We start from the raw sequence: 15,333 nt of genomic DNA, 5'->3' as shown, positions 1-15,333 counted from the left end.
AAACTGCCATAATTCAATTTTTGGGAACTTGAAAAAAAATTCAATAATTTTCAAAAACTGATCATATTTTATGAACAAACAATATTTTTATTTTTTTTGAAAAGTAGCCAAAATTTATGATCAAACAGGAGTTCTGGAAAGTTTTTCCTTAATGCAATTTTAGAGAACCAAAATAAGATGGACATGTCAAGTTTCTCAAGCCATAACAATTTTACATGCACAAACCCTCAATATATGATACTTAATAAAACTAACCAAAATTATCTTCATTAGAGATTCAGGATGAGTTAAACTCCACTATCAATAATGATTTCAATGTGAAAAAAGATACAACAACAACAATAACATATCTAATATAATCTCAAAAGTAAAGAAGTTGTTTGCTATAAACCCTCGACTCCAAAAAGCATGATCACAACAGTTATGAAAAGAAATACAGCAGTGAAAAAGTCATAGGAAAAAAGAGCAGTAACAATAACAAAGAATTTATACTGAAATATTACAGAATAAATACTGAAGTTTATGGATGTCTCTAAGAATGCTAGTTGCATTTTAATATCTACCAAGAATTGTTGTTGAATCAGAAAAGGGTTGTGAAAAACATAATGGTCATGCCAACAAGGAAGTGAATCTTGGAAAATACTATGGTTGAAGCTGCATTATCTTTGTTGTCAGATGCAGGACTAGTTGCAAACCCTCCTGAGGAAAAAACAATAAGATGGTCATGGTATTGTCTTCATAAAATATTGCAAATTAAAGATATTATTCAAGCCCAAAACTATGGCAAAGAAAACTAAAATGAAACTCTATTCTTTCTTGACTAGCACGACTATTTGTAGTTCCTAGTTATGCTCACTAAGGGTGTGTTTGGTATGAAGGAAATATTTTCTAATTTTTTAATGTTTGGTTGGCTTCATGTTTTGGAAAATATTTTTCTCGTGAACTCATTTTCCTCCAATTGGAGGAAATATTTTCCTTGTCAAGAGAAGGGAAAACATTTTCTAAAACTCTTTTTTAACCTTCCCCACCCTATTCCCCATCCTCACCAATCCACCCCCACACCCAACCTATCCACTCCACCCCCACCCCAACCTACCCACTTCCATCCCAACCCCGCCCCACCCTCGCCCCCACCCCCAACTCCATCCTAAATAAAAATATTATTAATAGTACTTTCTTTTCATGTTATAGATAGATGTTTTTTTATTTCAACAAACGAGTATAACGAAATACTAGAAAATATTTTCCGAAAAAAATTTTTCGCTCACCAACCAAACAAGAAAAAATAAGTGATAAAACCACTCATTTTTTAGGAAAACATTTCCCATGAAAAATATTTTCCTTCATACCAAACACACCCTAAGTTACAAAACCTAAACATGTTTTGTAATTCATAAATAATACGTAGTTATTCTTTTCTTTTTTGTTTTTTAAAAATGCTTTTTCTTACTGAAAAATTGTTCTATGGACCAAATTTTTGGTTCTTCTATTTTTCTCCCAAGTACCATTCCATCTAACCTCCAAAATTGCCATTGCATGACCGTGGCGGTTCCAGAATTGAAATGATGTGAGCTCTGAGTTGAGAGAGCGAACTTTGAAATGCCTATAATAACTATATTGCAACTATTTTTATTATATGTCTATAGTTCGAATATGAAACGTAATATTTTGTTGAACTCGCAAACTCATTGTTGGATCGATCTGCCATTCCACTGATTGCAAAGAAACTAAGGGAAAGTAGAAATTTAGGTATTACTACTTGAATCGAGTAAACCCTATACCGTTAATCCCACTTGTATTGTTATTTGAGTAAATTGAAAGACTAAATACAATTGAACCACAATTTAACGAAGGAATGTATGAGTTTACCAGGTGATGGAGCAGGTCCGTCGTCACTTGCAATTGGAGCTCCGATTGGGACGCCAAGATCTAAAAAGCAAAAAGAAAAAAATGCAATTAATTAATTCCAAATTGGATATGATATTTAAATTTTGCATGGTTCTTGATAAATGGTTGGCCACTAGCCTAACTCAATCATAAAAGCTGGTTTATGAGGTGAGAATTGTCCAAGACCATATAAGTAGACCAAGGACCTCAAATCCCAACGATGTGGGACACTCAACAATTCTCAACATATTAACCCAATAGGTGCATGATTTATTACACTAAGGGCTTGTTTGGTAGAGTGTATAAGAATAATGCCGAATAAGGTGTATTAATAATGTTGGTATTAGTTATGCTTGTATTAGTTATACTGATATGTTTCTTTGATGTATTAAAGCATTGCACGATTTCTAACAGAATTATTTATTTACAAAAATACCCTCATAACCAGTCCATCACTTTATCTTTTTAAAAGAAACATATGTTGAGGAATGTTTTTATATGAAAAAGGTTTTTTTTAAAAATGTTTGATTTGTCTACCTATATTGTAGTATAGAACTAAATATTTATTGAAAAAAAGATTAAGAAAATATGCTAAGTATTTATCTATGTACTAGAGGTATAATTTTATTTCCCACTTTCTTGGATTATTTCAAACTTACATTAATATAAAAGCATTTTTAATCGAGCATAAATTTTGAATGACGATTTTGTCTTTAATTAAGCTAATGCATGCATTAAAACTCATTGCATTGTTAATGCTAGAGATGTTCATGGTTCGGTTTAGATCGGTTTTTCCCTAAAAAGAAACCAAACCAAGTAAGTCGGTTCTTAAAATATTGAAACCAAACCAAACCAATTAAGTTGGGTTTTTAGCGATTCGGTTTTTGTCGGTTTTTTCAGTTATTTATCGATTTTTTTTAAATATGAGACATACACTACCAAACACATATTCCGGCGACTACATTTTCAATGTAATACTATCAAAACAATCGCACTGTAAGAAATCTATCATTTACCATGAGATATTGATGATAATTGAATCAAATAGTGATAAATAATTTAAGTACTCATTTAAAAATCGATTATTTTTACATGAATAATTCTTGTACTTAGTAAAAGCAAACTACCAATCAAACTAGAATGTAAAGGCAAAGAATTAGATTATTGTAATAGCAAAGAACTAGACTTAAAATACAAACGACTAATATGTACCATAACATTTTAGAAACTTTATATAAAAATATACATATATATAGGCGTAATAATAAATTTAAATAGTTACTTCTATAGTCGGTTTGGTTAGGGTTTTTTCGGTTATTTTTTTATTAAAACCAAAACCAAATAAAATTTGATCGGTTTTTAAAATTCAAAACCAAAACCAAACCAAACCTAAAAATTATTGATTTTTTTGGTCGGTTTGGTTCGGTTTTCGATTTGGTTCGATTTTTCGGGTTTTTATGAACACCCCTAGTTAATACCATAATTTCTTATGCAATAGTTATGCATAGGATAATACCAAATACAGTATATAACTAATGTTTGCATAACTAATGCATAAGTTCAAAAAATATACCAAACAAGGGAAAATAATGCACGCATTAGCTTTTGGTATTACTAATCCCTCGTTTGGTATAATTTTTCAACATACGTATTACTAATGCAAGTATTAATTATACAACATATTTGGTATTATCCTATGCATAACTAATACATAGCACACCATGGTATTAGCAATACCAAGCTATTAATGCATGCATTAGCATGGTTAAAAATAAAATTATCCTTAAAGTCCCTTAAGCTAAAGAACATCGAGGACATTTTTGTAAACAATTAATTTTCTTAAAAAATATGCATTGCATTTTAATTTTTAATACACCACAATAAACATTGGATGAGAAATAATCTCTGCATATCTAATACTTGCATTACTAATACACTTTATTCAACAATATTCTTACACACCCTACCAAATGGCCCCTAATAGCAATTGTACTATTTTCAAGAATTTAAATTCATTTAACTATTTAAATTATAAACCCGATGTGATGTTTTCAATTTCAAAGTAACAATACTTGTATCAAATAGGAATATTAAATTTATCCAATAAAACAGTGCTCTGTAATTCTCATTGCTCCATTTTTATTTATTTTTTGGTTTTATTTTAGTACATAAGTAGAAGAGTTACCTTTATCCTGAAATACACAATACCATAACTTTGAAAAAGAATACTCTGCCCGTCCCCAAAAAGTGGGGGTGAAGTTGGGTGTACAAGTGCTAAGTCGAACATATATCAATCTCTTAAACATTTCAATTAAATATATATTTTCAAAACTAAGATAAAAATATTGTAAATCACAATCTTTATTAGAAAACAAAACTATTTGATTCTCGAGCATTAATAATGTCAATAAATAGGCAAAAGAAGTATACTAGCTAATATAGAACAATTATAGATTATTATGTTATTTAAATCTTATCACGTCTATTTTCACAAATTTGAGCACTGTTTTTTTTTTTTTTTTGGTGAAATCTGAATTTAGTAATTTACTCAAATTTACCTAGATTGTTTCAGCACATAAGCCACTAGTGTATGGAGTGAAGGAAAAGTATATTTTTAGTTGTTCTAAAAAATATTAAAAAATATTTAAAAATGAAATGTATATTTTTATATATATGTGAATTATATAGATATACTATAAGTATTTTATATATTTTTTAATTAGCGAATGTAATTCATTTCTGCCAATCGGTTAAAATCGATCAATTTTGTATTTTGCCCGGTCAATAATTGAGGCACGGTAAAAACTTACCCGCACCGGGTGTTTACACCAACTCAATAAAAATATGACACTTGCTATTTAATCTAACTACGTATATTAGTGCTTAATCATAGTTAACTTTTATTTTTTTTGTACATATTCTAAACTTATAATTAAATATACTTAGTAATCTAGTCAGCTATTCCGTTACACTCCTATCGTTAAGTAAATCTGGAAAACATATATTACTGTGAGAGAGCAAATATGAAATCTAAAACTGTGAGGCACAAATTTTCCTTCTTTCTTAGAGTCCCATCCTGACCTAACAGTATAAAATGGTATTTTATGTATAGTAATAATTAGTCAATATTGGTAAGACTATTTTCAAGGATTAAAAATTTTCAATTTATGGTTTTTACAGTTTTTGTGTTTATTCGTGTAACTATGTATGGAAGAAGAAGACAAGATTCTTCCTAAGTATTTGCCAACGAAATAAAGTTTAGAACTTAGAAAAAGTTAGGAAAGACTATGAATTTCTACATAGATTTTAGAACCTAGAAAAAATTATATAAGATTCAAGTCACAAGATGAAGCAATAATGGAGAGAATGATTGCAAGGAAATAAAAGAAAGAGGATGACAGTAACCCTAAGAGTTTGTAACATTAGTTATTACATGATTCTACTAGCCTTTTTTAAATTTCTTATTTATTCAAAATAAAAAATCCTAGAAGACCTTAGTTTATCTCCTATGATTAATTTAATTAGATTTGGTGTAAACACACGATGCGGATAAGTTTTTAATTGAATAGGTTATAGGTCCAAACTCCAAAGTGGACTGTGATTTAACATTCAACGGCTATTTCTAAGGAAACTTATTTTTTAATTTTTATCTTCTTACTTTTTTTTACTAGTACCATAAATTTAGCTGGGTTTGTTAAAGTTTTGGAATTTGCAAATTCAATTATAAAAAAGTGTTTGTTTGAACTAATCTTGTTATTCCCTTTGTCCGATTTATACTAAGCTTTTGCTTTTCGAAATTAAAACTTCTTAATTTTAATGTATTTGGACATGGAATCTTTTTTAATGTATTTACATATTTAGAAATTACGTATAAAGTACTATAAGTAGCAGTAATTACTAACTTAAAATATTTAAAAGGCATATGAAGGACTTACGGTTAAAAAATAATTCTTTTAACTCTCAAAATACAAATACCTTGAGATAAATTGCGACGGAGGAAGTAAGTACGTCTACTTCTAGTATGTTTGGTTAAACTTTTAAAAGTGTTTTTTCAAAAAATTCTTTTTAAAAACGTACTTTTTGCTAGAAGCAATTTGTATTTGGCTAAATAATTTGAAAAATAATTTTGAGATAAAATACTTTTTAAAATATACTTAAAAGTACCTTTTAAGTATATTTTTTTTAAAATGCGAAGAAACTGTTTTATTTTACTTCTCAAAAACTGTTTACGCGTCAAAATCACTTTTTTTACTTCTTAAACTTTGGCCAGACAAATTAACTTTAGAAAAAAAGTATTTTTGGACCAAAAAACACTTTTAACCAAAAAGGAGCTCGGCCAAACAGCTTATTAAGGATCTGGGTAAAGGAAACTACAAGCTAAAAGTAGATCCCAAATTTTTCTAACCCAAATCGGAAGTAAGAAACCGATAGTGGCATAAAGAGAGGGAGAGAGTAAAAATGGGTACCTGAGCAAGTGGTAGCAGGTGGAATCTCCAAACCACAAACAGAAGGAAGTTTAAGTGCCTTATCGATATCAATATTTAACCCAATTTTAGCACCAGAGCTCGCTCGCCCAAGCATTTGACAAAAGCAAATTGGGTTACTATCTAACAACCCAGCAATTTCTGGGCAACATCCTTTATCTGGTTTAGTCAAATTGCTATCTTTTTCAACAAATGTTAAGCAATCAGACATGTTTACTAAGACGCTAAAGCAATTAACTCCGGGACTTGGTGCAGGAGCTGCTGGTGCCGGTGGCGATTTTTGTGCATCAGTGGATGGAATCAGAATGACGAATAGTGAGATGATGAGAAATATTGTGGCAATAGTGGTGGTTATTTTGGTGGCTGTTGCCATTGTTGTGGATTTGAGATGAATGTGTTTTAGTAGTGGGAACTGAGAAGTGAGTGAGCAGAGTTGTAAAAATAGAGCTACAAGTAATACTCTCTCCTGTACTTGGAGTGGTAAAGTTGATGGCTTGCTTTTGAATTTTGATAGCCCAAAAAGTTTATTTGCCAAAACAGCTACTAGTAGGTAACTACTTCTTCCTGCTTTTATATTAATTTTTATAAAGATTTGACACTTTCATTACTAGTATAAATCATAACCACAAGCGGATCCGGAATTTCAAGAGAATGAGTGTACAATTGTGAAGACGTGGATATAGAATTTACGCTTAACGGATTTAACTTTAGTCTCTTGCCATGAACTCACTGTATTTTTAAAATTATAGGTTCAAAATTATATTTTTTTTAAAATTTTAGTAATTTTCACATATATATCTATACTCGAAAAAGACTGTTCGGAGTGAGATTTGAATTGCCAATTTCACTTGTAGAGGTGCACCAATAATAATTGCATTATAGAAGTCTTTGAGCATGGGTGCACACACATACATTTAAGTAATTTTAAATAAATATAACATTGTTATACATGATTTAGGAATAGACGTATGACTTCACGTGAATCCATACCACTTAACTTAGACACACATCATAACGAATGTTCGATTAAATTACTCTTATCCCTCCCTCAAAAAGAATAATGACTATATACCTTCTTGTAACATTAAAGGTGAAATTAAAAAAAAAAAGTGACAAATATTTTGAGTTAAAGTGACAGATAAAAAGAATCAGTATTTTGTTTAATAGCCGATTTGGTCAAGCTTCTCAAGAGGTCAAAAATTTTTTTTTTTCAAACGACACTTTTTTTTTTCTAACTTGAGTTGTTTGACCAAGTTTTTTTGGGGGGGAAAGTGCTTTTGGGAAGAAGCGGAAGCGGTTTTTGAGAAGCAGAAAAAAATAGCTTCTTCCCAAAAGCAAAAACAGAAGTAGTTTTGACTTTTCTTCTTACCAAATATACCCTTAACAAAATATAGTATATACCAAAATAAGTGTTAAACCTAATACTTAGGATATTAATGTATAAATATTTCTTATTTTTTTTATGATAGCTTTCTAATATATAGTAACTTTAGGGGTGAATGCTTTTATATTTCTTGAATGATTTTTAATATATTTAACTTATATTAAAAGAACTAAGTACTTTTAAATTTATTTTCATATTTTACTTAAATAAAATGAAAAGATTTAATTATTGTCTGTAATAATATATTTTAAGATTATTTATTTACTTATAATATTAACTATTAAGTAAATCTATCCATGTCCTTATTCGTAATTTGATACTTAAAAGCATTTTCTGAAAAATTTGGACAAACATAAATTATTGCTCAAAAGTGCTTTTTAGAGTGATTAGCCAAACACAAACTGTTTCTCTTCAAAAGTATTTTTTTCAAAAGCACTTTTGAAAAAAATACTTCTCAAAATAAGCTGATTTCTCCAGTTTGGTCAAACAGGCTATAAGTCTAGTGTTAATTGTTTTCCAATTTGAATATCTACGAGAGAAGGAGAAAAAAAAAGGCACTTGTTCTCTTTCACATAAATGCTAATTTCGGGATGTTGTTTTCTTTCCAAGGAAACAATACTTTAACTGACAGTTTATGTGGCATTCCGATTATATTTTGGAGAAATTTACATATATGTACATTTGTGAAAATATTTCATACATATGTTTCATATATTGTTATTTTGAAATCATATATAGTTGTGATTCTTTCTAATAATATGTAGTTTGTACTCTAAGTTACTTTTAAAAAATGCACAAGTCCGGCCTCATTAGGGCATCATAAATTAGTGTTACGACACCCTAGGATTTCTGTAAAGAAAAAACTAAGGTTGGATCTGATCTCGAAGCTTGTATGAAAACCATCTTTAATTTAGAACTTCGTTGATTTAAAAGTTTTAGTTAGCAAAACGAACATCAGATTCACTCATTCACTTAGAAAATATCTTTGTTGATTTTATAAATGTGTTCGTCAGTTATATGTTATTTGGTAATAGAAGAAATATTTCACTCAGTTTAATTACTTGGGAAACACTGTGGTGACTATATAGATTTGTTCATCAGTTATACTGTTTTCTGCTATGGGACATGAGATGTGTATGGCCCAATATGTCGATCACAGTTTGAACAAAACGGATTGCTGCTTTTTTGCTAGCTGTAAATCATACAGAATTTAAGGAACTTAAAAGCACATGCCTAGAAGAAAAAAAAGAATAAAAGCAAAAACCAATTTTTTTTTTAGAGAAAACACAAGGGACCGGGTGTGTGTTGTGGGGGGGGGGGGGGGAGTAAGACAGAATGTTGAAGCATTATGTAGGGTAGATGAAAAGCAGAAAGTTTATTTCTAAAAGTTCAACCACAACAAACTCAATAACCGAATTATAACTTTGTATTACGAAATATAACTCAAAAGTGACAATATATAACAAAGAAAAACAAGATAAGAGATATAGAGGAAGAGAGATTCTTATTTTTTTTTCAATTGTGTCTATTTTCCTATCTATTATAAGGCCTTTATATAGACATGAAAAGTGAAGAAACATATGTCATTAAATATGCCATTAAGCATAAAAATATGTCATTTATCATTTGAGAAGATCATGGAGGAAGAGTAGACATCCACCATAATTTGATTTTTGTTGTAACACTCTCCCTTGGATGTCCATAGATAATGTGCCTCGTTAAAACCTTATTAGGAAAAAACCCTGTGGAAAAAAAAATTCTAGTGAAGGAAAAAGAGTACACATGTTTAGAAATACGCCTTTTGGTTGCCTCGTTAAAAGCCTTGCAAGGAAAACTCGGTGGGACAAAACCTTGTAAGGAAAAAAGAGTACAACGCGTATTAACTCCCCCTGATGAGAGCATCAATTCACATCCTTGAACCTTCGCATCCCAATCTTGTACACTAGTTTCTTGAAGGTTGACGTCGGTAGAGATTTGGTGAACAAACCAGCCATATTATCACTTGAACGGATCTGTTGTACATTGATATCACAATTCTTTTGAAGATCATATGTGAAAAATAACTTTGGTGAAATGTGCTTTTGTCCTATCCCCTTTTATGAATCCTCCCTTCAATTGGGCTATGCATGTTGCATTGTCTTCATACAAAATTGTGGGTAGTTTGTCACACTTCAAACCACATTTGTCTCGAATAAGATGTATTATAGACCTCAACCATACACATTCTCGACTTGCTTCATGAATAGCAATTATCTCAGCATGATTAGATGAAGTAGCCACGATTGATTGCTTAGTCGATCGCCAAGATATAGCAGTGCCTCCATATGTAAACACATAGCCTGTTTGAGATCGAACCTTGCGTGGGTCAGATAAATACCCAGCATCGGTATAACCAACAAGATCGGGACTGCAATCATTGCCATAAAATAATCTCATATCGGTAGTCCCTTTTAGATACCGCAATATGTATTTGATTCCATTCTAATGTCTCCTTGTAGGAGCAGAGCTATATCTTGCTAAGACATTAACTGGAAAAGTTATGCCAGGCCTTGTAGTGTTAGCAAGATACATTAGTACACCAATTTCACTAAGATATGGTACTTCAGGATCAAGAAACTCTTCATTCTTTTCTTGAGGTCGGAACGGGTCTTTATTCATATCAAGTGATCGAACAATCATCGGAGTACTTAATGGATGTGCTCCATCCATGTAAAACTGTTTCAATACCTTTTCTATGTAGGCAGATTGATGAACAAAAGTCTCGTTTGGTAAATGTTCAATTTGCAAACCAAGACATAATTTTGTCTTTCCGATATCTTTCATCTCGAATTCCTTCTTTAAATAATCAATTGCCTTTTGGAGTTCTGTAGGAGTTCCAATAAGGTTTATGTCGTCAACATATACATAAAGTACAATAAATTCCGATGTTATTTTTTTTATAAAAATACATGGACAAATGGTATCATTTATATAACCTTCCTTTAATAAACACCCATTAAGGCGGTTATACCACATTCTTCCTGATTGTTTTAGACCATACAAAGATCTTTGCAATTTGATTAAAAATATTTTCCTGAACTTCGAATTGTGTGCTTCAGGCATTTTAAATCCCTCGAAAATTTTCATGTATATCTCATTATCGAGTGAGCCGTAAAGGTAGGATGTAACCACATCCATTAAATGCATGTCAAGCTTTTCATGGATAACAAAACTAATGAGATAACAGAACGTTATAGCATCCATAACAGGAGAATACGTCTCTTCATAATCGATATCAGGTCTTTGTGAAAATTCTTGTACAACAAGGCGTGCCTTATATCTCTGTACCTCATTTTTCTCATTCTTTTTACGTACAAAAACTCATTTATAGCCAACAGACTTAACACCATTTGGTGTTTGGACTACAGACCCAAAAACTTTACGTTTCGCAAGTGAAGTTAATTCTGTCTGGATAGCGTCTTTCCATTTTGGCCAATCATTTCTCTGTCTACAAGATCCTCATCTTGTTGCATTATTTCAACAACGACATTATAAGCAAAAACGTTATCGATAACAATATTATTTCGGTTCCATCTTTTTTCTGTTGAGACATAACTTATTGAGATCTCTCCATTCTCATCATTTTCAGGTACCTGAACCTCCCTTGAGGTTTTATCATTTGTTATGTCTCTGTGCTCTTCTTGAGCCACTACCTCTGTATTATGATCACTTTGATCATTTGCTCCTTTTCTTTTTCGAGGATTTTTATTCTTAGAACCGATTGGTCCACCGCATTTCAAGCGTGGTTTAAACTCATTTGCTTTAATTGATTGTCCTATCGGGATATCAACTCGAATTGGAGCATTAGCAGCTAGAATATGTGACTTAGTCACCCTTGGTAGGTCAGTGAATGCATCTGGTAGTTGATTTGTAATATTTTACAAATGAATTATCTTTTGAACCTCTTGTTCACATTGATTTGTTCGAGGATCTAAATGAGATAGTGATAATATATTTCAATCTATCTCCTTTCTCAGCTGCTTATTTTCTCCCCCTAATATTGGGTATACTGATTCATCAAAATGACAATCAGAAAATCTTGACGTAAATAAATCTCCAGTCATAGGCTCCAGATATTTTATAATAGAAGGAGATTCATACCCAACATATATCCCCAACTTTCTTTGGGGACCCATCTTTGTACGTTGTGATGTAGCAATTGGAAACATATACCGCACAACCAAAGATTCTAAGATGGGAAATATTTGGCTCCTGATCAAAAGTCAATTGCAGTGGGGAGACTTTATGATAACTTGTGGGCCTTATCCGCACAAGTGCTGCTGCATGCAAAATAGCATGACCCCATACTGAAATGGAGAGTTTTGTTCTCATAAGCATTGGTCTAGCAATTAATTGGAGGCGTTTGATCAATGATTTCGCTACACCATTTTATGTATGAGCATGAGCAACCGGATGCTCAATTGTTATCCCAGTTGATATACAATAATTAGTAAATTCCCGAGATGTAAACTCACCAGCATTATTAAGACGAATTGTCTTAATTATATAATCTGGAAATTGTACTCTTAGCTTTATTATTTGAGCCAACAATCTCACAAATGCCATATTGCGAGTTGATAATAAGCACACATGTGACCATCTTATAGATGCATCTACCAAAACCATATAATATCTAAATGGTCCACATGGAGGGTGAATGAGCCCATATATATCACCTTATATACGTTCCAGAAATGTAGGGGATTCCATCCTAACTTTAATAGTTGATGGTCTAATAATTAATTTGCCTTGAGAACATGCAGCACAAGACAATTCCTTAAATTGAAGAATCTTTTGGTTCTTCATTGAATGTCCATGTGAATTCTCAATAATTTTACGCATCATAGTAGAACCAAGATGACCCAACCGGTCATGCCAAATAATAAAATTATCTTGATTAGTAAACTTTTCATTTACTATGGCATGTGTTTCAATCCTGCTAATACTTGTGTAATATAAGCCGGAGGAAAGAGCAGGTAACATTTCAAGCACATATTTCTTACCCGACTTTATTGTAGTAATATAAAGATATTCAATCTTTTCATTATTTGTAGTCTCAATGTGATATCCATTTTGGCGAATATCTTTGAAACTTAGTAAGTTTCTTTGAGACATACTGCAATATAATGCTTCATTAATAACCAAATTCGTTCCTCCGGGCAGTAATAAATTTTCTCTTCATGAGCCTTCAATTAATCTTGTACTGCCATATATTGTATTAACATTGGCTTCTTTCATCACCAAATAAGAGAAATATCTTGTATCTCTTAAAATAGTATGTGTTGTAGCACTATCCAAAAGACATATATCATCTTTATTGATTTTGGATCTAACTGAAGACTGAAAAATTTCCATATTCTTCATAAATAAATAAAAAAAGTACATCATAAGAAATACGAAAGACTATAAATAAAAGAAACATTAGAAACTACACGAGGAATAAAGAAACTAGCATATATGATGCTTTAGGAAAGTATACTTAAGAAGAACAAACTGCATAAAGACATAATATGAAAATAACAACTTTTCTTAAAGCTTTATTCCCCAATAAGATAATCACTTCCTCAGTCAATATTCTCAAATAAGTCTCCACCTTCTAAATGAGTAATATTTGCAAGGCCTCCAAAATTATCATCTTTACATGCAAGATTTGCCTCAGCATCATCATATTTGTTTGAGGGACCTGCTTTATCATCATGATTTTGAAAAGTCAAGTGTACCTCCACATTGTTATCTTTTTTTTTATTGGATGCTTGATAAAGTTTAACAAAATGGTCATGTGTACGACAAACACGTGCCCAATGACCTTCCATACCACACCTGTGCCAAATATTAACTCTGCCTTTTAAAGGATTATTTTGAGGATCCTTATTGTTCTCTTGTTTATTTCTGCCATGATGACGATAATTATTTTGTCCCCTTCCATGTCCTTGTCCACATCCACGACTATGGCCACGGCCCCGACCACGATAATGATTTTGTCTTCTTTCAGACTTTTGAGTCGCTGCTACCATGTTCACTTTGAAAAATGGTGCAGATCCAGTGGGACGAGCTTCATGATTTTTCATTAAAAGGGTATTATGTTTCTCAGCCACCAGGAGGTATGAGATTAATTCAGAATATTTCTTTAAACCCTTTTCACGGTATTGTTGCTGCAATACCATATTTGAGGCATGAAAAGTATAAAGAGTCTTTTCCAGTAAATCCTCATCATTCACAATTTCCTCACATAATTTAAGTTGGGAAGTTGTCCTGAATACAACAGAATTATATTCACTTACAGTTTTAAAATCTTGTAACCATAAGTGAATCTATTCATATCGAGATCTTGGCAATATTGTTGCCTTAAGATGGTTATATCGTTCCTTCAAACTGCTCCATAATTCAAATGGATCCTTTAGGGTTAAGTATTCAGTCTTTAAGCCTTCATCGAGATAATGTCGAAGGAAAATCATAGCCTTTGCATTATCCTGGCCTGATGTTTCATTCCTTGTATAATAGTATTTTCAAGAGTTTTTGCAGCAAGGTGAATTTCAGCATCAAGGACCCATGATAAATAATTCTTTTCGGGGATGTCAAGTGGCACAAATTCAAGCTTTGATAAATTCGACATAATGAAAACTATCATTAAAAAAATAGATAAATTAGAAGCAATTTGGGTAATTATGAAACAACAACAAATAATAATAATAATAATAATAATAATAATAATAATAATAATAATAATAATAATAATAATAATAATAATAATAATAATAATAATAATAATAATAATAATAATAATAATAATAATAAGTAAATATATATATGGTATTCATATTTATATAAACAGAATTCAACAAATTTTTGAATCAATAAAATTAACCGAAAATTTCGGTGGCAAATTCTTAATTGAATTAAGAGAAAAATAAACAAAAAGAGAGGTAAAAGCTCATCCGTAATTATAGCAAAGTCTTGTTACGAAATGATTTAATATACGTATTCTATATTTTCTTATAATATCTTAATAATAATTTTATAATGATCTTATAATCTAAATTAACTGGTATATGTGTAGATTAGCAATCAACCTTGGGAAAAAGAAAATTCTCCATACGTAACAACAATGCTATGACAACTTTAAAAGAAACATACCAGAAAGCAGAGTGGCGGTACCTAGTGTGTGCCGGATCGGACTTGAGTAGAAGCTAATTCGTGCTGATAACGTATTATGAAATATAACTCAAAGTAACAATATAGAACAAGGAAAAACAAGCTAAGAGATATAGAGAGAAAGAGGGGAAGAGGGATTCTTATTTCTTCTTCAATTGTGTCTATTTTTCTATCTATTACAAGGCCTTTATATAGACATAAAAAGTGAAGAAACATATGTCATTGAATATGTCATTAAGCATTTGAGAAGTTCATGGACGCAGAGTAGACATCCACCATAATTTAATTTTTCTTATAACACTTTGCAAATCTATAGCCTATTAAAAATAGGCCTAGGTTCGAAAAATGAACATTTTTTTTTAATTCTGCGGATCTTCACGTACAAAA

The 15,333-nt window shown here is 31.1% G+C and overlaps 2 protein-coding genes across 2 annotated transcripts; both read right to left on the bottom strand.

Moving 5' to 3' along the window:
• Positions 1–328: 328 nt before the first annotated feature.
• On the bottom strand, positions 329–6,911 carry LOC107826061 (non-specific lipid transfer protein GPI-anchored 12). Its single transcript, XM_016653005.2, has 3 exons — positions 6,354–6,911; positions 1,870–1,929; positions 329–699 (listed from the first exon to the last, which is right to left on the bottom strand). The coding sequence occupies exons 1-3, from the start codon at positions 6,742–6,744 to the stop codon at positions 581–583; spliced, it is 570 nt and encodes a 189-aa protein (XP_016508491.1). The 5' UTR covers positions 6,745–6,911; the 3' UTR covers positions 329–580.
• Positions 6,912–13,358: 6,447 nt separating this feature from the next.
• Positions 13,359–13,958, bottom strand: LOC142175863 (uncharacterized). Its single transcript, XM_075242865.1, has one exon. It carries the CDS (start codon positions 13,956–13,958, stop codon positions 13,359–13,361), a length of 600 nt encoding a protein of 199 aa, XP_075098966.1.
• Between the last annotated feature and the right edge of the window lie 1,375 nt (positions 13,959–15,333).

This window comes from Nicotiana tabacum, chromosome 22 (assembly GCF_000715075.1).
Source record: "Nicotiana tabacum cultivar K326 chromosome 22, ASM71507v2, whole genome shotgun sequence".
NCBI lineage: Eukaryota > Viridiplantae > Streptophyta > Magnoliopsida > Solanales > Solanaceae > Nicotiana > Nicotiana tabacum.
This window is presented reverse-complemented; position numbering and strand designations above follow the sequence as displayed.

Bases quoted from the DNA above. Each gene is read 5' to 3' on its own strand.
- LOC107826061 (XM_016653005.2), bottom strand. From the start codon at position 6,744: ATGGCAACAGCCACCAAAATAACCACCACTATTGCCACAATATTTCTC. The intron at 1,930-6,353 runs GTACCCATTTTT...TTTGCTTTTTAG, and splicing joins ACCTGCTACCACTTGCTCAG to ATCTTGGCGTCCCAATCGGA. The intron at 700-1,869 runs GTAAACTCATAC...TTTTTTCCTCAG, and splicing joins CGGACCTGCTCCATCACCTG to GAGGGTTTGCAACTAGTCCT.
- LOC142175863 (XM_075242865.1), bottom strand. From the start codon at position 13,958: ATGGTATTGCAGCAACAATACCGTGAAAAGGGTTTAAAGAAATATTCT.